The sequence below is a fragment of the Malaya genurostris genome, chromosome 3 (assembly GCF_030247185.1).
Source record: "Malaya genurostris strain Urasoe2022 chromosome 3, Malgen_1.1, whole genome shotgun sequence".
NCBI lineage: Eukaryota > Metazoa > Arthropoda > Insecta > Diptera > Culicidae > Malaya > Malaya genurostris.
The window spans coordinates 84,371,716-84,396,642 of record NC_080572.1 but is presented as its reverse complement, the minus strand read 5'-3'; the positions used below and the strand labels follow the sequence as shown (position 1 = coordinate 84,396,642).

The following is a 24,927-nucleotide window of genomic DNA, read 5'->3' as shown; positions in this document are numbered from 1 at the left end:
AGCCCCGGGGCTTTATTGTTACACGACAGGAGCGCAAGTGAGAGCTCTACCATCGAAAACGGTGTTTCGTTTGTATTCGATGTCGCGACGCGGGAGATCTTCTGTTTCGGAGCAGAATCGGGGCATACTTTTTTTGCGAAATCGAATATCCAGCTGTTAGAATATTCCTCGCTTTCGTTTGACTTGCTTTTTGCGAGCAGTGTTCCAAAGAGTGCTCATCGATGTTTCTTTTGTTAATCCGTCAACAAACCGTTGTCAGTAACCTAGTTTCTTTGCTTTAACTAAGTTCTTCATTTGCTTGTCTAGTGCTGCGTAATTCCGATAATTATCAGATGTTACATTTTTTCTGAACTTCTTGAATGCTAAAGATTTTTCCGCGTTCAGTGATGAGCACTCTTTGTCCCAGCACGGGTTGGGAGGACGGATGATAGTTTTCGTGTCGGGTACCCGTTTCGTCTGAGCTTAAATCGCAATATCGAGAATCAAACCAGCCAAAAACGTGTACTCTTCCTCCGGGGGAAGTTCTAGTGTTGTTTCTAGTTTCTCAGATATCAAGATTGCGTAGCATTTCCAATCAATATTTCGTGTGAGCTCATGCGAAACATTGATTGTCTTCAGTGGTCTCAATCCCCTGACGACTGAAATTACGATAGGTAGATGATCGCTACGGTGGGGATCAGGGAATTTATTCCTTTTAATCTGTAGAAATAAATTATACTGTCTAAATGACTAATTGTTTATCAGAAACTTAAAGTTTTACAAATATTGATAAATTAAAACAATGCAGCTGTTTATTTTTTCGTTATTTTTCAATTCACAATAACTAAATTGATCCCAAAATATGGGCTAAAAAATCAAGGTTTGAAATATATATATTTTTTTAAATATTAAAGATACGTTATTTTGTTGAATTTCAGTTTTTCGGTTAGTTTTCTAATTTTTGAAAAAGTATTAAACTGTTCTGTTACAGCGTAAATTTTTTTTGAGAGTGTCCTGTCGATTTCCTACAACTTCTTCTGGGGTACCATTTTTGAACAATTAACAGTTCCCACGAGTTACCACGATGTGAAAAAGGTGTATGCAAAAATACATACGCTCTTTTTAGTTTCAGTCTTGAGTCGAATTAGTGCCTGCATCCGAACGAAATAAATGTTTTGTTATACTGAAAACGTATGTTGTCTAATACAATCGATAAACTCCTTTTCGTTTAGTTGTATGTGCCATAAAATGAAATTACGACCAAAATTATGTAGAGATTCAGACCTGTTAAAACGCTTGATTATTGATGACTTGGAAACTAACCTCTCACACAATTTTATTCAGTTTTTCGATGAAGTCTAACGAGAGCTGTATTCGGCACAGTGTAATACAAATGCGGTAGCCGAAACCCTTTTTGCCTTTCTCATATAGAAAGGTTATGCAATCACTGTGAAAACCGACTTTTGAACCGAGGCCCGGAGGGCCGAGTGACATATACCATTCGACTCAGTTCGTCGAGTACGCAAAATGTCTGTGTGTGTGTATGTGTGTGTGTGTGTGTATGTGTGTGTGTATGTGTGTGTGTGTATGTGCGTATGTGTGTATGTAACGATTTTTTGCACTAACTTTTCTCGGAGATGGCTGAACCGATTTTCACAAACTTAGATTCAAATGAAAGGTCTTATGGTCCCATAAAAAATTCCTGAATATTATTTGAATCCGACTTCCGGTTCGGGAGTTATGGGGTAAAATGTGCAAAAAATTGTGAAAATAAGTGCACTAACTTTTCTCAGAGATGGATGAACCGATTTTCACAAACTTGGGTTCAAATGAAAGGTCTTGTAGTCCCATACAAAATTCCTGAATATTGTTTGGATCCGACTTCCGGTTCCGGAGTTAAGGGGTAAAATGTGCAAAAAAATGATAATATGTTTTCTAGCTTTTCTCATAGATGGCGCGACCGATTTTCATAAACTTAGGTTCAAATGAAAGGTCCTGTGTGTTCCTGAATTTCATCTGGATCCGACTTCCGGATCCGAAAATATAGGGTAAAGTGTGTTAAAAATTGTATACCATCATTGAAAAGGACGAAAAACCGTAAAAAGTTTTCTAAATCGCCCTCAAATCTTCTCCACTTAATAGTTTTTTATCAGCAGACGGTCAAACAAACCGATTTCGGTTATTGTTCTTAGGAATCGAAGAAAATTATTTTGAAGAATATAACAGTATTATATATGATAGTATGATTGATATGAGAAAGGCATCATTACACCACTAGGTGGATTAAAACAGGTTTTTTTTTTGCTGGTGCTTTTCAACTTTTGATCCATAACCGGTCAACTGAACAAAAGGTTCGTGGCGGCAACATCAGATCGTTTCGGTAGCGCAGAAAATTAAACCGGTCCAAACAATAAATAAAGTGCCGAATCAAAAACAAAAATAAATAAAAAATGCTTTTGGCGCTAGTTGATAAAAATAGCGCGTTGGATTCCGATTTGAAAACAAAGCATCATTCAAGATTAATAGGACGGAATCGTCATCGATTATTGTCGTTTTTCAAAAAAAAAAACGCTAGTGTAGAGCCGCAGTTAAAAGTGGTTTCATTCATCGTGATTTCTCGCAATAATGGCAGTTCGACAGGCGGCTTAGCCATGATTTTCCCCATTCGATATCAACCGGTGAAATGGTTCCCACTTCACAACCCCGTAGACAGTCGGTTCAGCTTGAGCAGACCGGTTTTGATTCACAAAATGTTACCCCCGGTAACTGCTAGACGTAATCCGGAGGTACGTGCGCTTTGCCTGTTGGTAGGCTGCCGGATATTTGATCGAAAGTGAGAATAATGAGGGAAATTTCGCTTGTACGTAGAATGCATTGTTGCTTCTTCTTTTTTTTTGTTAGTGGAAACCGGGCACTAGGAAAGTGGAAAGTGTGGAAGCAAAGACGATTACCGGGCAGCCATTGAATCGGTCCCGTAGCCATAGTAAGAATAAATTTTATGTAATTACGTCAGAATGACTATCAGCATTTCTGCATGGCTCGGTTCGGTTATGTTCTGTATCAACATGACCGGCTTGGCACCGATGCTGATGCATGATTTTTTTTTTTATTCGGTTGTCGGCTAAATTATTTTTCTGATACTCCCACCGCTGTTACTGCTGGATGCTAGGGCAGTTTGTAATTGAAAGAGTCGCACAATGACGAGGAAATTCATGGTTGCATTAACAAAAACTTCACTGATTTTAAAATAAATTACGAAAGGCTAGAGTTTTTTTTCAACGATATTTTGAAATAATCATATTCACTGTGAGCTATAGCTAAAGAGTAGAAACTTGTTGCACCCTACTCTGGAGAACATTTTTAGCCAAGACCGAATATTACTCGCACGGAAAAAAACCCGTTACTGCTGTCATGATTAGAAAATCATGAAACCAATCATTTTAACTTCTCATGAAACCATGAGTAATAAGTCTTTTTCCATGAAAATAATCATGGTTCGAAAATGCGTTACTTGAGGAATGTATTTCTTTCAAAGCTCGTAACTGAAATTTTCTACCCGGATATCACTTTGAACCCTCTGCCTCAAATGATGTGATAGATTGCTTAATAGATTAATGGCAAAGCAAAAAGCAGACATTGAAAAGTTGAAAACTTTTATTTGATTCTAAAGCATGTCCATTATTTAATCGTGTTATTTTATCCACCGGCTGATAGGAAATTAAACATAACATAACAATAAAGATAATGAACCGAAAATTGACATCACAAGAAACTAAGCACGGTTACGCTTTTCATTTGACAAACATCAATGTTACATTTTGTTTGAATGTATTCTTATATATTTTATATGACCGTTGTAGCTAGAATAATATTCCAAGAGCTAGCGTAAATCAAAAAAGTAAATTCTGCAGTGACTTTGGAACACCATCCAATGAAAATCAGATTTTTTTTGTTCAATCAATTCGATTAATTTGTTACATAGATAGAACAAGGCAAACTGTATTGATTAACCGAAATATTTTGAATAAGACGATTTTGCAAACGATTAAAAAAAAAGGAAAAATCATTTCGCAGTATTTCCAAAAATTCGACGCAGAGTTTGTTTTTATGAGGTTTTAATAACACGTCTTTTTCACGCAGTTCGTTTAAGTGTTTCTGAAACACAAAATCAAAACTGAAACAATGAACGCAAGTAAACACGATATTTTATGCGTCGTCGTTTTTCAAAAACATATTTTAATTATAAATGATTAAGATTAAAAGAAATTCGTCGTGCCTTTCACTGTTTTGCTACTCAAACGTATATCATTTGAGACATTAGTAAAAATCGCATACGTTCATCATACCATTCCATTTGATTCATAATTGAAATCTTCTTATTTTGAAACATAACGCCTGAATTTATGTTGCAAAGATTACCATCGTAGCAGAAACATGCCTGAAGCTATACCCATCAACGTCAAGTGCGTTACGTTTAAATTTCAGCGAAACCAGTCCGAATAGATCATGATTCGAGAAATTTTAATCATGATGTATTATCATAACATGAAAACAGGGCCACCGAGAGGAGGGGGGGCTTTAGCTCATTTGCTCACTAAACGAAGGGGGCGTTTTTTGTGTAAAACACATCTTTTTTGCCTTTCTCTATAGAAAGGTATTAGAATTGCTGGAAAAACCGACTTTCGAACGGAGCCTCGGAGACCCATAGTGTTATATACCATTCGACTCAGTTCGACGAGATCGGAAAATGTCTGTGTGTGTGTGTGCACTTTTCGAAGATATTTTAACGCGCTCAATTTTCTCAGAGATGGCTGAACCGATTTTAACAAACTTGGGCTCGTTTGAAAGCTACTGTCGGGCTATTGATCAAGTTCGAAGACCAAATGGTTGTGACTTTTGGTTCCACATATATGATGGTATAAGTGACGTAACCGACAAAACACATTGATTTTTACTGCTCTTATATATAAGGGTGCCAAAATTTTGGGATCATTTCTATTTTCGTTAAGCTCTAGTGCTCAAAAGTCTAAGCACCTCGAAAAGAGCCTTCATGCAAAATTTGAGCTAAATCGGACATACGTAAGGGGTGCTGCCCGGTGGTAAAAGTTAGACAATTTTCGATCTTGAAAAAGCACCATAGGGGGCATGAAGTTTCCAAAATCGAAATTTTTTTTTGATGCCGAAACTCTTAAAACTGCATGAAACATCGAAATTTAGTGTCATCTCAAAAAAAAAGTCCCAAAAAGTCGACTTTTTCAAAAAAAATTTTTTTCGAGATGACACTAAATCTCGACGTTTCATGCAATTCTAAGCCTTTTGGCATCAAAAATTTTTTTTCGATTTCGAAAATTTCATGTACTCCCCCCTATGATGATTTTTCAAGACCTAAGAAAATTCCACTAAGTGGACTAAGAAGGCTTTTCTTAGATTAGCATCACTGTTCTCATACAAATAGGCAACGCAAATGTCAAGCACTAGTTTGGAGAAATTATGCTGACTGTGTGACATAAACACTGAAGCATGCTTTTGTGAACTACTCGAATCAATGTGAATCAATTGGTGTCAAAATTAGTATCCAAAATTATTTAACAAAAGTATTGAACATATTCTCATGAGACTGTTATGAAAGAAGAGAAAGGCATTATCACACCACTAGGTGGATTAAGAAGGGTTTTTTTAAATAACTATTTATTGGAATATGAGTTAAAATTAAATTATTAAGATTTAAATTGGGTGTTCAGCCACAAGTGGTGACTTTTCAGCCCTATTATATATATGATTTGGTTGATACCATGAGGACATCATATGCTTCCGAAATTCTGAGATTTTTGTGTAGGGAAAATTCTAAACCTACTTGTGTTGTGTAATGGGGAAAAGGAACTTATATACTAACTTACTAACTAATACAGAGAGCGAATCGATTCAATTGAAGATTGCAACGATTTTTGTCGGATTTTGCTTATAATAATATGTGACATTACATCTAATGGTTCTATATTTGTGAGTCTGTGTAACTCATTTGTACTAAACCAGGGAGGACGCTTCAAAATCATTTTCAGAATTTTATTCTGAATCCTTTGAAGCGTTTTCTTCCTGGTGGAACAACAACTTGACCAAATTGGTACTGCATAAAGCATGGCTGGTCTGAAAATTTGTTTATAAATTAATAATTTGTTTTTTAGACAGAGCTTAGAATTTCTGTTTATAAGAGGATATAAACATTTGATATATTTATTACACTTTGCCTGGATTCCTTCAATGTGATCCTTGAAAGTGAGTTTTTTGGCATACGTTAAACCTAAGTATTTAGCTTGATCAGACCATGCCAATTCCAAGCCATTCAATTTGAGAATGTGATTATTTTTTTGGTTTGAGAAAAGAAGCTCTTGGCTTATGAGGAAGGATAATTAATTGCGTTTTTGTTGCATTTGGGTTAATTTTCCATTTTGACAGATAATCACTGAAAATATTTAAACTTCTTTGTAGGCGACTGCAGATCACTCTTAGATTTCTACCTGTGGCTAACAGACTTGTGTCGTCACAGAATAGCGATTTCTGACAACCAACGGGTAGATTTGGAAGATCGGAAGTGAAAATATTATACAAGCTCGAACCCTGCGGAACACCGGATCGTACGGGTAGCAATTCAGATTTAAAATTCTGATAGCTAACCTGAAATAGAACACATCTTTATTTTCGATATAAGGGTGCAAATCAGAATCTCAAGGAAAAATACACGTAGCAATGTGGTCAGGTTTTAAACACTTACTGCTCAGTCTATTTTGTATCAATTATTAATATTATTTCATCATTTGATTGGAAATATTTCTATGTTCCGATTTGAATGTATCAAGTCATATTTTCAATTATATATGATTGAAATTTTGATTAGAAGCGAGCAGTGTCCTATTTTGTCTGCTAAAAATCTCCGGTATCTCGGATTTTCCTGCCATAGTCGACGGTTTTGAGATATATCAAAGAGAAAGCATAGCTCTGATTGGTCAATCGATGCAAAAGCGAAGCTGTTGGAAGCACACGAATCTATAAATAGAACTGAAATTATAGCTAACGTTTCATTCCGTGTTTTGTTTTCAACGCTACTAATCACAGAATCACAGAAGAAGAATTGAAAAAATCCATCAAAAGGAAAAAAAATATGAAAGCTCCGGGTGCTGACTCTATTTTCAACATAGAGCTCAAACACCTTAGCGTTAGATTTTTCCAACATCTTGCATCTATTTTCAATCAATGTTTGGTCATTAGCTACTTTCCCTCTAGTTGGAAAGTGGCCAAAGTGATCCCAATAAAAAAGCGTGTCCGAAAAGCTATCGTCCGATCAGTCTCTTATCTTCACTGTCCAAAATGTTCGAAAAAACAATCCTGTCCCGTTTGTTAGATTTTGCAGACACCAATAACACTTTTCCGGAAGAACAATTTGGGTTTAGAAGAGGCCGTTTTACTATTTACCAGTTGGTCAGAGTCAATAACACTCTCTCAAGAAATAAAGCTGTTTCGAAAACATCTGGCATAATTTTGTTAGACGTTGAAAAAGCATTTGACAATGTCTGGAACGATGGACATGCATCATCTCAATTTCCCAATCCATCTAGTCAAAATAGTAAAAAAACTATCTGTCAATTAGAAGTTTCGATGTCTTTGTTAACAACTTATCATCGGATAAATGTCATGTTCCCGCTGGTGTTCCTCAAGGTAGTATCCTTGGCCCATTATTGTCGTGAATACGACTTACTTTACTATGGGGTGCCTTTTCAAAATTTACCCTCTGAGAGAGTGATAAGTTTTCGATCGTGAATATATCTTGTTGTATCTAACGAATCAACATAATTTTTGCTACACGCCATCGGAAATATGATCACAATTTTATAATAAAATTATCAGTTGTGGGACATAATCTCAAATAATTCAAAATTAAACTTTTCTGAAATGTTTGGTATAAACGAGTATCAAAGAGGATAATCCATAAGACGCGTTTGCCTTGCTCGTATTTCTAAAGCTCATAGCTCAGTGATCTGTGAAAGGATTTATATAATCTAACTACCAATAGAATCTAAATTTTTCAACTTAAACGTGTATAGCAAAAGCATTGAAGTATTTCAAAAGTACACTATTGAAAAACCTGTCTCATTTGACCCATGTCAACACCAGCCAATCAGAACGCGTTCTGAGGAAGAGAACAAAATATCTGCTGCTGTACAACAAATCGTTCGAGAAAAATGTTCCGAAAAGTGGTAAATATCGTAGTGAGTTCCTTAATTTGGTCGTTCTGGAAGGCAGGAATGAATACCGTACAGCATCCTGATAGTTTCTTTCAATAAATTATGCAAATCCGAAATGAAATAATCGAAATTAAAGTTCTATATGCTGCTATTTTTATAGCCGTTAGGACCGCCCATTAGTGAAAAAGCTACAGACGAAATCACGTAAAAAGAAACCTCTTAACAAAAATTGGATCAGTTTGGATTCTATCGCCACTGCGAGCAGATGTATTTTGTGTCGTTTTCAAAGCTAGTTTCGCTTCCGACAAGAGCGATTACGTCACAGCTGCCAGTCATTTGCATTGATGAAAAAACAACGGTGGAGAGCATTACACAAAATCAGCCGTTCTAATGGCTCAAAAGTTTTCTAAAGAACTATTACTATTTGTTGTTCGCTAATCAAAGGAACAGCTTGGTTAGATTTGTGCACTTTTCGCTTTGTGAAATTCACAGTAATCGAGATCAAAAATGTTCCAGAGTTTAATGTCGTAGATAATTACGCAATTTGACCATTCTGAATGCTAGAAACAAATCCCTATAGCATATTGATAGTTTCGTTCAATATATTAGGCCTATCGTATTATTGATCAACTCAGCGAATTAATGTTTTCTTTATTGAAAGATTATAATCGGTTGTAAACGCTACACCTACACCAACCATATCAGTATCGCACCCACGTACAACAGTTCAGCCTGGAATTAGATGACAAATCATAAAAGGTTCTTTTCAGAGCCACCATTATTTTATTATAAAGAACTATACTGGTTATTTCATAATATTTGTGTTTCAGAATGTTAAATGTAACTAATCTGTACTTTAGTTTAGGTGCATCGTTTCAAATTCTACATACAATTTCATACAATTGGTCAACTAATTGATATTCGGAAGTGTTAAGGATGCGTTGTTTTCGTATTCACGACATCCAGTTATATCTCTGACATTACCCACCAACCTTTTATTCAATATTTTCACGTCAGATATTCCGGCACTTCCGGGTGATGGCGTACTCTCACTGTTTGCCGATGACACCTCCGTCATCTACAAAGACCGCGTAATTCGTTCATTAGTAAACAAAATGCAGAGAGGATTGGTTGTACTGGTTGATTATTTCAGCAGTTGGAAAATATGCATCAATGGAACTAAAACTCAAGCTGTCATATTTACCCACTCTAAATCTCCCCGACTTTTCCCACCTGAGAATAACAAAATAAAAAAAATGGCTCTGAAATAGATTGTTTGAATGAGGCAGTTTATCTAGGACTGACCATGGATAGCAAGTTTCTCTTTAGGTCACATGTGGACAAAAAGCTCCAAGTCGTTCGAAACAAATTTTTAAAAATGATTCTGAATCTACCTCCATGGACTAGAACTTCTTATGTACATATAATTGCTGAACAAGAAACAATCGAGCAGAAATTTGAAAACACACACAATAAATTCAAAACTAAATGTTCAATTTCAGAACATGCCATTATTATAGCGCTTTACAGCTAGAGTTAGGTTAGGTTAGTGTTGGTTAAGTAGATAAAAATATACAATTTCAAGGATATAAATCCAAACATGAAATTAACAATTTAGGGCTAAAACAATAAGAAATAAAAAATTACAACATAGACTGAGCAGATAATACCATAGATGTAAGGTTATAAACTGTATCACTAAAATATTGTAGCCACTGTATATCAATGTTGACAAAAAATGATTAAAAAATAAAATATTTAATGTAAAAAAAAACTAACGTTTCAGTCCTACGCGTAGCTTGCTAAAGGAAGGTTGTTGCTAGACAGCAAGACAAAAAGTGCCATAAAATGATTTGAAGCTTTAATTTGTATGCTCTGATCTCTGATCTGATTGATATGTGTCATGCGAGTTCGGATGAAATTCCATGCCATGTCGTTTTCGCCAGAGAAATTTGCAACTACCTCACTATCACTACTACCTCGATTGATAATGAGAAAAAGTTTATCGCTTCAACCGAAAACGCAGAATGGTAGAGAAACTTAACGCTATAAAAATAACTGCTTGCATACAAAACTTGAACACAAGCTTGGCGAAGAGAAGCTTAAATATCGAAATCCGTATCGCAAGTATTACAAAGATATAATTGATTACATTTGGGATATTGGTGTAATTTCGTCGGCTATAAACAATTACAAATCCAGACAAACGATGTTCGGTGTGGGTTCCTAATCTAGATCAATCTAAGCAGACTCTCGTGTAATTGCGGATTCAAAAGTGTGACAATTGATTGAACTTTTTGAAGTAGATCATTAGAAATTTTGGTTGCCTTGTTCCACATCAATGGCTCGAGCAACCCCATGGGGCTGGTCCTTGTAGTTTTTCACCCGAAAAAAATCAAATAACACGATGTTTCATTTATGTCGTTTTCGCTTGATGCCAAACCTAACCCAGTTTCCACTGCAACTGCTGTCAAACCGTTTGTTTGAAGCCAGTTTTGAACCTAGTTTCAACGTTGTTGAACTGAAAAACGAGTCAGTTTCGAATCTGGTTTTTATATCAGGTTTGCTCAAACCCCCGTTGCTAAGTGCGAAATCAACACAGTTTCATGAAAAGTGTTTGTTTGATGTAACTACCCTGGGTCAGCTTCAGTTTTCTCAAGCGAAAACGACATTAATTTACGTACCCCCGGATCTGCACGTGAATTAAGGCCATCGTCCAAGTACCATGCGCGCGGGTGGTTTTAGGAAATTTTCGATGGAAATTTTGAAAACTTTGCCAAAATCAAAAACATACAGACCTTTGAAATACATTTATCTATCTACAGGGTGAAAATGGCTGGAAAATTTCATTCCATCGAATTATTTTTTCAAGTAATTGTGAAAAATTACAAAAAAGCTCATTTTTTCAGCGCTATTTTTGATAAGACTCGTAAAATCCTCCGAATTTTCCTGTCATTTTCACCCTGTAGATAGATAAAAGTATTTCAACGGTCTGTATGTTTTTGGTTTTGTCAAATTTTTCGAAATTTCCATCGAAAATTTCCTAAAACCACCCGCGCGCATGGTACTTGGACGATGGCCTTTTAAGGTGTATAAAGTCCACACTGTATCCTTTGATTTACAGAAATGCTTAGCAACGCCTTATTTACGAAATGGACTTACCTTTTATAAACGACAGTTGAATACATACAACCTCACCGTTTATGAAACCTATGGTGGTAAAATTACAGGCATCTGCTGTATGTGGGATAAGTCTAAAAGCAAACGAGGAGGAGCTAAAGGAATCGGTTCATGTATATCAATTGATTTGACAGAATTTATAGAGAAAAACCGCAACGTTAGGGCGACAAAATTTATACTCTGATCGCTGTGGAGTACAAACTTTGAACTTTATTATATGCATGCTACTAAGCTACATCACTGAACAAATTTTTAGAAATCAGCGTTACATACAAATTTATGATAAGTGACCAAAGCCACATGAAGGTCAACACAATTCATGGAGCAATCGAAAAGTAAAAAAACCCTTCTTAATCCACCTAGTGGTGTGATAATGCCTTTCTCTTCTTTCATAACAGTCTCATGAAAATGTATTCCATAATTTTATTAAATAATTTCGGATACTAATTTCGAAACTAATTGATTCAGATTGATTCGAGTATTTCACAAAAGCATGCTTCAGTGTTTATGTCACACAGTCAGCATAATTTCTCCAAACTAGTGCTTGACATTTGCGTTGCCTATTTGTAATCAGTGATGCTAATCTAAAAAAAGCCTTCTTAGTCCACTTAGTGGAATTTTCATATATCTTGAAAAAGTACATGAAATTTTCGAAATCGAAAAAAAATTTTTGATGCCAAAAGGCTTAGAATTGCATGAAACGTCGAGATTTAGTGTCATCTCGAAAAAAATTTTTTTTGAAAAAGTCGACTTTTTGGGACTTAGAAAAAATATGAAAATTTTTCTAAGTCCCAGAAAGTTGATATTTCCAAAAAAAATTTTTTTTTAGATGACACTAAATTTCGATGTTTCATGCAGTTTTAAGAGTTTCGGCATCAAAAAAAATTTTCGATTTTGTAAATTTCATGTACTCCCCCTTATGGTGCTTTTTCAAGATCGAAAATTGTCAAACCTTTACCACCGGGCAGCACCCCTTAAGCATGTCTGATTTAGGTCAAATTTTGCATGAAGGCTTTTTTCGAGGTGCTTAAACTTTTGAGCACTAGAACTTAACGAAAATAGAGGTGATCCCAAAATTTTGGCACCCTTATATATATAAGAGCGGTAAAAATCACCGTGTTTGGTCGGTTACGTCACTTATGCCATCATATATCTGGAACCAAAAGTCACAACCATTTGATCTTCAAACTTGATCAATGGCCCGATAGTAGCTTTCAAACGAGCCCAAGTTTGTTAAAATCGGATCAACCATCTCTGAGAAAATTGAGCGCGTTCAAATACAACGCTTTTTGTCGGTTACGTCACTTATACAATCATATCTCCGGAACCAAAAGTCACAGCCATTTGATCTTCGAACTTGATCAATGGTACGGCAGTAGCTTTCAAACGAGTCCAAGCTTGTTAAAATCGGTTCAGCCATCTCTGAGAAAATTGAGCGCGTTCAAATATCTTCGAAAAGTGCACACACACACACACACACACACACACACACACACACACACACACACACACACACACACACACACATACACACACACAGACATTTTCCGATCTCGACGAACTGAGTCGAATGGTATATAACACTATGGGTCTCTGAGGCTCCGTTCGAAAGTCGGTTTTTTCAGCAATTCTAATACCTTTCTATAGAGAAAGGCAAAAAACCTATTTTAATCCACCTAGTGGTGTAATGATGTCTTTCTCATATCAATCATACTATCTATCTATCGATCTATATATATATATATATATATATATATATATATATATATATATATATATATATATATATATATATATATATATATATATATATATATATATATATATATATATATATATATATATATATATATATATATATATATATATATATATATATATATATATATATATATATATATATATATATATATATATATATATATATATATATATATATATATATATATATATATATATATATATATATAAATGCAATGATCATTCTTTGTAATCGCATCACGTAAGAACGCATGTACGGATTTACATGATTCTTTTTTTGTTTGATCAGTTTTTACCACCACCGGGTTCGTACATCAAAAAAATTAGAAAAACTTGCCGGAAAAGTGGGAAAAATCAATAAAATTATTTTGAATGGACAATGGAATTTTCTGTTGAAAAAGTCGTCTATGCTTGCTAGATCATCGATAGGTGTTTTTGGCGCATAACGAGTTGCACAAGTGTTTGGCCGTCGAAGAAAGGAATACTAGATCGTTGAAAGAATCTTTTGGCGCGCAACGAGATGTTTTGTGGAGATTTTTTATGCATACGTGATTAATTGGGTATCAAAATTATTGCTAGGTAAATAAATTAATGACAGATTGCATATGACTGTATGACCGCTGCAGGTAGAAGAAAAATTCTGATATCCAGTTAAAGAATTGTATATAATGAAATCAGATGAATCAGAAATCAGAAAATTTTTGAATGATGCAATGAAAATACTGTGCTTTAGAAGCGCTAAGGTCAAACTAAGAGATCTTCCTTGCATTTTATTTTCGAATGTTTTAGATTACACTAAGCGCACATAACAAGTTGCAATTAGATCGATTTTCAAGGTGATTACCATAATGGATTGAGACTGCCATTTTCTGTTTCATATTCTGTGAAGAATGTACAAATTTGTGAGATAAATATCAAATTAAAATTTAAGCGTCGTCTCTCCAAGCAACCAAAAGTTCCACAGTACCTGAAAAATATCGACTTCATTAGAGCTTTAATGAACGCGTGGTACTTTTTAGCAACTAGAACGTACAGAAAATATTCCTAGAAAACTTTCTCGCTGCTTTAAAGCTGTACAAGGAACTTCTGCAATATTTGTTCTGTTGCGTCGGGTGAACATTCAAGTTTGAGTAATTCATTAAAAACGGACTGTTGGGAATGTTTTGTATGCTACTTGAACCAAATACTTTTTTACGAACGTTTGGTTACTTGGGCTAAAAACAAATTGTAAATATATCTTACTCTACCGAATGAACAATTCTAGAAAAGAAACTCTGCAACATTGTGTTAAGTTTATCAATCCAACATTATGGTCAAAACGCATGTATCCGGACAGAGTCACATCTGGAACGGAAAACGTGGGACCTTATATCCAATCCGTCGAAGCCGTGAGAGAAGGATCTCTGTTCAGTTAATTGACTCAAAGGATGAGATGACAACCTGTGCATTTGCTCAATTTTAATATAAGTATTTCACATTTTCACATTATATTTTGTGATACTCCTTTTCTGAGCTAAAGCGAGTGTGTCGCATCCCGTAATTGTAGGTTGGGTAATCAGAAAAACAATGGAGACATACGTGAAGCACTTAGTCGTTTGACAATTCTGTTGTCCGAAAACATCAATTCGAATAGAAAAATTTTGGGCGAGACGAAGCTCGATGGGTTAGCTAGTCATATATAATACTGTGGTATTCTTCAAAATAATTTTCTTAGATTCTTAAAAGAATAACCGAAATCGATTTGTTTGACCGTCTACTGATAAAAACTATCAATTGGAAAAGATTTGAGGTCGATTTAGAATTTTTTTTTAGGTTTTTCCCCAGTTTTAGTGATGTACATGATATTCAGGAATTACATATGGGACCACAGGACCTTTCATTTGAACCTAATTTTGTGAAAATCGGTCGCGCCATCTATGAGAAAATTGAGAACACATATTTTAATTTTTTTTGCGCATTTTACCCCATAACTCCCGAACTGAAGTCGGATCCAAATAATATTCAGGAATTTTTTATGGGACCTCAAGACCTTTCATTTAAATATAAGTTTGTGAAAATCGGTATAGCAATCTCTGAGATTAGTTAGTGCACTTATTTTCACCATTTTTTGCACATTTTACCCCATAATTCCGGAACCGGAAGTCGGATCCAAATAAAATTCAGGAATTTTGTATGGGACCACAAGACCTTTCATTTGAATCTAACTTTGTGAAAATCGGTTGAGCCATCTCCGAGAAAAGTTAGTGCAAAAAAACGTTACATACACACATACGCACATACACACACATACACACACACAGACATTTTGCGTACTCGACGAACTGAGTCGAATGATATATGACACTCGGCCCTCTTTGCCTCGGTTCAAAAGTCGGTTTTCACAGTGATTGCATAACCTTTCTATATGAGAAAGGCAAAACTACTTTTGTAGATATCGAAACACCAATGCAGTGTTCATAAGTCAAGTAAAGAGGAAGGTGCCACTAGTTGTTACGGAACTTTTGTCCTTAAAAAGTTTGTCAAATCTGTACAAAAAAACTTCGTTTGAACTCGGTTGGAGATCCACTGAAATTCAAGTCTGTGGCTATTTTTGAATTTCGCTCTTTTTGCCCTGGTGAGGTGTTCTATAAAACGGATTTGGCATCTGATAATTACATTCAATTTAGAATCTGCGAAAGCGATGTAACCAATGACATACCATTGTCTCTTCTTAATCAACTGGCAACTGCCATATGAAAAACTGTTGGACCTGAAATCAAATGTCCTTCATTGGGAATAAGCGTTACTATGAACAGGCGCGGCAACTATGGGGGGGGGGGGGGGGGGCAAGCGCTTTTTACCCCCCCCCCCCCCCCCCAATATTTTGGCAACTGGAATAAATATTAGAAAATTTGCTAGAAATATCTTATGATATAAACCTTTTTTCTGTTATCCCCGTAGTTCGTCTCCGTAATCTTTCATATTTCTTATCTAAGTTACTAAAATTTTTGAACTAATTTTCTACAATTTGAAATGTGCTAAATTTTCCCGCTTTCGAATATTGGTTATTACTGGAATAGTAGGGAACATATGTGTGATTTTTACTTGGTTGCTTTGTTCTAACCTCTCCTTTTCCTTTATAAAATTGCTTTATATATAGCAAAGTTCAATGATCTGTAGTAATAATTTGTTGTGCCCCCCCCCCAATATTTCATGGAACTTGCCGCCCCTGACTATGAAGCACTGCTACCCAAGTAGCAAATATGGTTCTAGTACTGAATTTATTAACTCTTCTCGCAACGATTATGCGATTGGAAAAATGTACTTTTCTTGTATGATGTTCAACAAGTTTCTTTGCTAATATTTGCTAAGTGGAAATCGGAATTGAAACTGCTCAAATGATCTTGTCATACAGTCAGTTGTAAAACCGGATGTGGAACTTAATCCATTCAGGTTTATGAGTTGGTTTCACAAGCAGTAATATGAATGAATTTTACATCCCTTACAAAAACGTGTTGAGTCAATTGTCTAACATATCTAACAGAAAAACCCGATCTGAAGCAATTGTGAAACATGCTAATTATAACAAGTTTTAATTACTACTTGGGTAAGTTCTCTTGTTGTTCCAGAAAATTTGGTATTTTCCATTATGGTAGTAGAGAAAATTATTATGACGATTACGTCTGATCTATCGAAAAATAAAACTGCTTTTGCATTAATGTATTATTTTATTTTATACACGTATACATTTATTTGGCACAACCGTTGAAATAATATGAAGTAACTATTCATCAAGGGTAAATAGTAGAAGACCAGCGAAGAGAAAGCGAAGACGTAACAACATATGAACGGCTGAAAGCAAAAATCGGATAAGTGCAACTTAGTTTGGAAAACCCGTTTATGAATTGTTGAATGCAAAAACCGGATAAAAACATTGAGAGAAAAAACCGGACATGGATTTTGCAATGCAAGAGTCGTTGTAATTTTTTTTTTTTGCAAGAACCGGACAGAAAAACTTTGAATGCAAAAAACGGACAAAAACTTAACCGATTCTTCCAAAACAAATGTAGTTATCCGGCTTCTGCATTCAAAGTTTTTACAAACTGCCGCTGTGGGAACGCAGCATAGATCAAGTTGCCCGTAACAAACAAGCAAACTATGCTTCGTCCACCGCGACAGTTGGAAAAATATATAAAATAATAGCGGAAAAAGTGTGTGAAGCTAATGTTCTCTGGTATGCGTGGACCGATCTACAAATAATTTTATATATTTTGTCCTGTTGTCCGCGATATAAAAAGGTTGGGGCCACTAGAGCATTATAATGATATTTTTCGTCAATAATCATTAAAATTGATAAGTAGTTTTGATTTTCTACATATAATGTAATATTATTGCGCTATGAAGTGTGCACGGGTCCGCTACTGCGTGGTTGAAAAAAGAAACGAGAAGACGCATTAAACAAGTTTGGCATCATTTGGCACTGCGAGCGGATGTGTTGCGGTTTGTTCGGAAAGCTGGTTTCAATAGAAACAAGAGCGATTGCGTCAGACAGCAGAGCTGCTGGTCGTTTGCATTGGAGAGAAAGAAAACGAAAAGTGGACAACATTATATAAAATCAGCCATTCTAATGGCTCTAAATGTTATCTAAAGAACTATTAAGATTACGTCTTTGCAAATCGAAGGTAAAAATCATCAGTTTAGTGAACATCCAAAATAATTTGATTTGTTCGAGAAAAATGTTCCGAACTGTGCTAAATATCGTAGAGAATTCCACAATTTGGTTCTCCTAAAAGGCAGAAATGAATCCTGTACAACATCTTGATAGTTTCTTTCAATGAAATATGCAAATCCGAAATGAGATAATCGACGTCAAAATTCTATAAGTGCCTATATGTGTGGCCGTTGGAATCGCCCATTTGTGAAAAAGCTACTAACGAAATCACGTAAAAAGAAGCCTCTTAAGAGAAAATTGATTCAGTTTGACATCATTTGGCACTGCTAGCGGATGTGTTGCGGTTTGTCAGTTTTATTCGTATTCACGACATCCACACCCGTACTTTTTCAAAGGATATGCGAGTTATAAGTTAATATTCGAGACATTGTTTGTGAAATAGGATTTGATTATTGCGACTTAAGTTTTCCAAGTTATTTTTTCAGATGCATGAGTTTGGAATTTCGCCCAATTCAAATGTTGGTCTAAAAATAAGCTAAAACGTTTAGATGATTTCAATACCCACAATGTAATCTTATTATCTTATTCGACGGCTCAGTATACTTTTCAAGCGGTGTTAAGCAAATGATTTACAATGCCAAAAAAACAAGCTTCTGAAGAAACGTTCAGTTCTAAAGTTCATCTAACAATGCATTTTATTTTGAAGATCACTAATGAACAGACGATGATGAATAACTTTAGTCTTTTTTGCGGCCGAAGGATTTATGTTTATTAACCTGCCGTAAGTCATCACCGCCGACATCATCCAGTATTTCAATCGATAGATAGGTCGTAGAAGAATCACCGATGGATTCATTCCTTACGAAAAAAAATTCCAATTCATTTGATCTCTGCTGAATCATTTTCCAACCTCGAGTGGTCTGCACGTTGGAAAAGGAAAAAGTAACAACAGGAGGCAAACGGGCACGACCATCTTAAAAGTAATCGAAAATTCAAACGCTCCTAGCTCCCGGTTGTTTGGACAGAAATGACGTTGCTTGATCCACAGCGGCATTGATTACTAGTGCGTGATGAGCGATCGGTCCAACCTAGCCGAACGGCCAACGGTAGCCATCGAACATGTTCCAGCCTTGCGGCGCGTGAAGAATTGAATCCGCAGCCACCGCAAAGTTATAGGAGCTACTCTATGCCAGCTAGATGCAAGATGAAATTCCAGTAGCGTAGCTGAATTTTAGTCACGGATTGTTCAAAATGTACACATTCAATTGTTCAGTTAATGATCTCTGCGCTGCCCAGTTTATCGTTCCATCCTTTCGCTTCGCCCCCCCACTCAACAGCAGAATTGGGGCTTCGTTTGAAAATTTAATTCATGAAATCATGGGAGCCTCCAATCAGGTAGCATGATTCGCTTGAAATTTGGATCGATTTCAAGCTCCCACCAACTTGCGGCGGCCGCATTCCGGATCAATCGGATCTCTCGATGAATGAAGTCCGCCCGATATCCGCCGAAAATATTTCACCTCCTCTTGAATTCAACAATCGGATCGCGGTCTGTGAATCGCGCGAGTGAAGCACATCATTCGAGATTAGGCCGACGGATGCCGAAATTAATCCGATTAGATGTTTGTTTGCTATTAAGTGCTAGTTTGTAACTGGTATCAACATCAAACGCAGGCGAACTAATATGTATGTAAATAAATCGTAAGCGACGTCTGTCCATCATATCTCGCCCAAGTGCTCTCCGGTCGGTTGGCATGTCCGCCGTTGCTGGGAGCCACGGACGGTAGATTAGTTGAAAATGAAACAAAAATTTATAAAATCAACTTCGAATAGATTACTTCTTGTCCTTTCTCACTCTCTCTCTCATCTGTTCTAGACCGATCCGAGCGCGGGCTGTTGCAGCGCAGACGGCGGCCTCCACAGACAGCCAGGCGCAGAGTACCGAAGTCGAGAGGTAATTTTTTTTTTCCTCAAAAAACACTATTTTTGACACTTGTGTGAAAATTTGTTAGTCTATCTCTGCTGCATGTGTGTACATTTTCTAAACGGTACCTTTTTGTGACGTATTTCAATCTTGGTTGACCGCTGACTAAATAAAAACTTCATCGGAAAACATTAATATATGTTTTTAGTCATGATGTAGTTTTGATGTTACTAGCATTTAACTTGTCGTATTGAGGACCACTTTGAATATAATCACTATAATAAATCAAGGCTCTACTTACAATCTTAGGAAAACAGCCACTGTTGAAAGTAGTTTTCTCCGCTAGACCAATGAATTTTCAAGAAAAATAGTATCAGTTTATGTAGAAAAAATGTACCAAATAAACTCTCTTTTGAGTTTCCGTTCAATGACAGTGAAAAACGCAGATTTTGTTTTTGGCTGTTTTCCTTGGATTGGAAATTGCCCCTTAATGAATAACAAAGAAAATAATATTTTATTCTTTAATACTAGGTGAGTTGCAAAGAAACATCCTTCGTCAATCAAAATAAAGACTACATGCTCATCAAACGTAACTCATAATCTGAGTTGCGATTACTCAAATCCGGAAACTGGATCGATATTGCAAAATTTGAGTATCGATTTGAGTGGAATCAAATCAGGTCACGAGTTCTCTTGCGTTTAATCAAAACAGTCAAAATAATATTAATAATAAGTATAAAAATCGAATACTCAATAATATAATGAATCAATCGGTTCCAGATCTTGCTTGGATACTATCCATCTTTGTTGGATGCAATTATGAGAAATCCAGTATGACTGTTTCTAAGTCCGGTTGCCCGGGTTTGCGGCTCAATGCATAAGGCACTGGTCTTTACTTGAGGGGAACAATTTATGAAAAAAATTGCAATACTATGCGATAACCACAAATAACTCAAAATTGATGTTTCCTAAAAAGTTTGGTATGAGCGGACATTAAGGTGAAATTCAGTGCCAAAATAGGGCACGCGCGAAATTTCATCCGCATGAATTGAACGCACAAAGCGTATCGTGCAAAATCAACACATAGAAATAAGTAATATTTTCTGTGATTCAGTGCAGTGGGCTTACGAAACATTTTGTTCACTAGTAAAATAGGCTCAATTGAAACACCCAAAACTAGCACCGTAACCTTTCTCTGTCATAATTTTGCACTCTTTAAACTCAGTCATTTGTGAATGGAGGATTGCAATGCCGTTTAGTTTTTCAATAGTACACTATTGAAAAATCGTTTTGAATCGGCTTATGCTTTCACGAGTCATAACAGCATGCCAACATGATGTCATCCTCTTGAATCTTCTAATTTGGCCAACGATTTCGATCGTTGCTTCACAACTCGCATTTAATTCAGTAGCAGTTCTGCTTCGGTCGATATAAGGGAGACTTCGCATTGTGCTTTAAAATATACCGCACCATTGTACACAGTATGAACTTTCGCACAAATCGGAATATATAAATACATGATCTGTCTTATTTTTCTGCTTGTTTCATGCAAAGTGGATTAACGAAATATTTACTTTGTCATCCGCTTGTTGAGTAATCAACTTCAAAGATTTACAATATAGTAACTAAACATTACCGAGCAATTCCAGAAATGCTTAACAGATCATCAGACTCGACCATTTCCGATTTGGATGAAACTTTGCACATGGCTTCAGTATGGCAAACCATAAGTTTTAAACCAATGGAGAGGTCAATCCGACTAACGACAGATTTTTAAAAAGGGCGTATGTATTTTTGCATTTCACAAAAATGGCTTTTTTCAAATCGTTGTAACTCGGAAACCGTTCATCGTACAAAAATGGCGTTCAGCCAGAAGTAACGCTGGAAAAAATTCGGCGAGGAATATCGGTGGCAACCAGAGCTTAAAATTGTCACGCATTCTCAATGAAAGAAACCATTCCAGCAGTCTCATTTTCAATGTTTTACTGTCTCATTCGTAAATGACCGACACCAGAACAAACGAAGAGAGACGAAACATTATTTGTTTCTCATCGAAAAAATGAGAGAGCGTAATTGCCAACGTCACTCTTTCCTCTGTGACAAGACGAAACCAAACTAACGTCTTCAGGTAGCAACAGCAGAATTTCAATTCTCATTCTTTCATCGATGCATTGAAAATATGTGACGCTTGGCTATAAAAAGTGACTAAAATATGGCAAATCGAAATAATTACATCTCAGAACCTCTTCGGAAACCAAAACTACTAAAAATTCAAGCACCAACAGTTAAAACTTATTGTGAAACCTTTTTCTGTCGTTTTCAATTTTCACAGCTTTGGTTGAATATCGACACTGCATACTACAGGGTCCGGCACTCGAAGTGTAACCAATTAAAAAGGCCATAAATTCAGTTTGGAAAATTACTTTTACTTAATTCAAAGTACAAAATGTGTAAAAATAATACAAAATTCAGAATCAATTCACTTTTGCTCGATATGACCACCTTTTGCCTTGACCTGATGACTTGAGAGAGCGAAGGAGTTGCTTCGTTTGGCCGAAAGCGGTCAATTTCCGAACATTGTATTTTCTGACGAGAAAATTTTTCCTATTGAGCAATTCGTAAACTCTCAAAACGATAGGGTTTACTTGACCGACCGTTCATACGAGAATTTGAGTCATCGATTGGCCACCAGGAGGCAGCACCCACAACAGATAATGGTTTGGGCCGCTGTAACCGCAGATGGGCGCTCTCCAATCGTTTTCATCGAGCCTGACGTCAAGGTAAATGCGACATATTATCGGGAAAGTATTCTGGAGGTTGCTTTGAAGCCGTGGGCAGACAAACATTTCGGTGGCAGACCATGGACGTTTCAGCAGGACTCGGCACCGTCTCACAAAGCTCGAGTGAACCAAGAATGGCTGAAAAACAACGTTCCGAACTTCATCACGTCCACACAATGGCTCTCGAATTCACCAGATGAGAATCCAATGGATTATTCTCTTTGGGCCATTTTGGAGAGCAAAGTCCGAACTAAAAGATACACCAGTCTCGAGGCGCTGAAAAAAGTTATTGTCCGCGAGTGGGCCAAAATACCTGCAAGTCACATTCGGCCAAACGAAGCAACTCCTTCGCTCTCTCAAGTCATCAAGTCAAGGCAAAAGGTGGTCATATCGAGCAAAAGTGAATTGATTCTGAATTTTGTATTATTTTTACACATTTTGTACTTTGAATTAAGTAAAAGTAATTTTCCAAACTGAATTTATGGCCTTTTCAATTGGTTACACTTCGAGTGCCGGACCCTGTATGGGATTTTCACTGAAAACTGCAATTGACTGAAAGGGTAAATGAAAGAAAAAACACAATTTTGAAACTACTGTCCCGCTTATGTCATTGACTGGACATGGATTTCGTTCTCATAGTTTGCAAGCGAAGCTGAGAGTGACAGTAGTTTCTTGTCATTTTCGTCTATTTTTCAGTCAATGAAAATGACTTTTATTAGCTCTGGTGGCAACCAAATGGATTTTATCCCGGATCCGGGATTCCAATACATACACACGCCGGCAGCTCAGTCATCGCCGATGAAAAAAAAACGTCCCGGATAGTCCCGGACGGTCCCGTCCCGGTATAGTGCGAACAGGCTATAAGTCTGTATAAAAAAACGCCTAGTTTTGTTTTCAAAGTATATTATAAATTGAAGAACTGTAAAGTAACTTTCCATTCAATTTATATTGCAATCAAACATTATCGATAACAGTGCATAAAAAATTGAGTTGCTACATTAAATCAGTGCACTAGTCTTGAAAAAAATAGAAAAATTCTTCAATTTACAGCTAGTCTAAATTTAACTTTGTTAACAAATATAATAGTTGTCGGTAATACAGAAGTAAAATGGATTACCGACATTCACTTACATAGCGCAGATGGTAGAATATGTACAGATCTATTCACAGAGAAGAGTGCATAGGCTATCGGAATACAAATGCATTATACCGTGATTCAAGGATCAACTCCAGCAAATGAGCATATACTAAAAACGTGCTTAATGAGATGATTTTTTTTATCAATCCGCATGAGTTTTTTGCATGAATATTCTTCGGTGTTTTAGTTCTCATGACATTATTTTAATGACCGTTGTGTCAAGCGGCAATTTGAGAAATTTAAAAATTTAAAAATTCATCATCCTCTAATTCGAGAATTGAAAGTCAGGATTGGATAAAATTTATTAATTTTGTCTTTGTCATTTTGGCTTTTTTTGAGAAAACGATTGAGCTTTAAGAAATTCGGTGTAGCCGAAGTCATATAAATTCACCTGAGTAGCTGTATAGTTTACATTTGTTTCAAAACATTTGAATATTTGACATCTTTGAGAAAACGTACTACGAATTAAATCCGAATCGAAAACTGAATACCACTAAAACTAAAATAAGTTCATTCGGTTATCGACTATCCAAATCTGCATACTGATCAATTTATGTGAAATGGACATATTCATACTAATCACCCTGTATCCCCTAAACCGGAAGTTGGATCTGACTGAAAAGCAATATGTTTTATAGAATCTTAAAACTTTTCATTGGAATCTTAGATGATTCTTAGATATCATTTAAATCTTAGATCGATTTAGCCATCTACGAGAAAAATTAGTTACACCATTCACATATCATCATATAGTACTGAAAACTAATGTCGGATCCAAATGTAATTCAGGAATCTTGTTTGGGAGCATACGACATTTCGTAAGACTCTGAGTTTGTAGAAAACGGTTGAGTCATCTCCGAGAAAATTGAGTGAAATTATTTGTCACACACGCATTTGCTGATCTCGACGAACTGATTCGAATGGTATATGGGTGTTATGTTCTTCCAGCATTTATTGCTGCAAGTAGTTTGAATAAATATAATTATGGAATTGGTATCAACTCGAAAATGCTGTCATCATCTAGTTAATATATGTCATATTCGAACGATTATGTTGCCAAAAACGAAACGTGCTAAAATTGGTCCGAGACAAAATTTCACGAATAAGGATGCTGTCTTTTTGGTACTTAGAAACAATTATATGTAACTCCTATTACTGGAATAAGGCGAAAAGTCGCTTACACAAAAATGTCGATATCTTCGTTAACATAAAAATGGATGGATTCTAACAATCTATGGCTTGTTGGATAGCAGAATCTATGTCTGGAAACATATTCT

At 36.0% G+C, this 24,927-nt stretch overlaps 1 protein-coding gene across 2 annotated transcripts in view; it reads left to right on the top strand.

Moving 5' to 3' along the window:
- The window catches only part of LOC131436881 (protein gooseberry-neuro-like), a 110,995-nt gene that overhangs the window by 27,474 nt on the left and 58,594 nt on the right, over positions 1-24,927 (top strand). The window contains exon 3 of one of the 2 annotated variants that reach the window (XM_058605848.1): positions 19,685-19,762. The exons of the other annotated variant lie outside the window; for it this stretch is intronic. Coding sequence (XP_058461831.1) covers positions 19,685-19,762 — 78 coding nt within the window. The remainder of the gene's footprint in view (positions 1-19,684; positions 19,763-24,927) is intronic. 2 annotated transcript variants of the gene reach the window in all.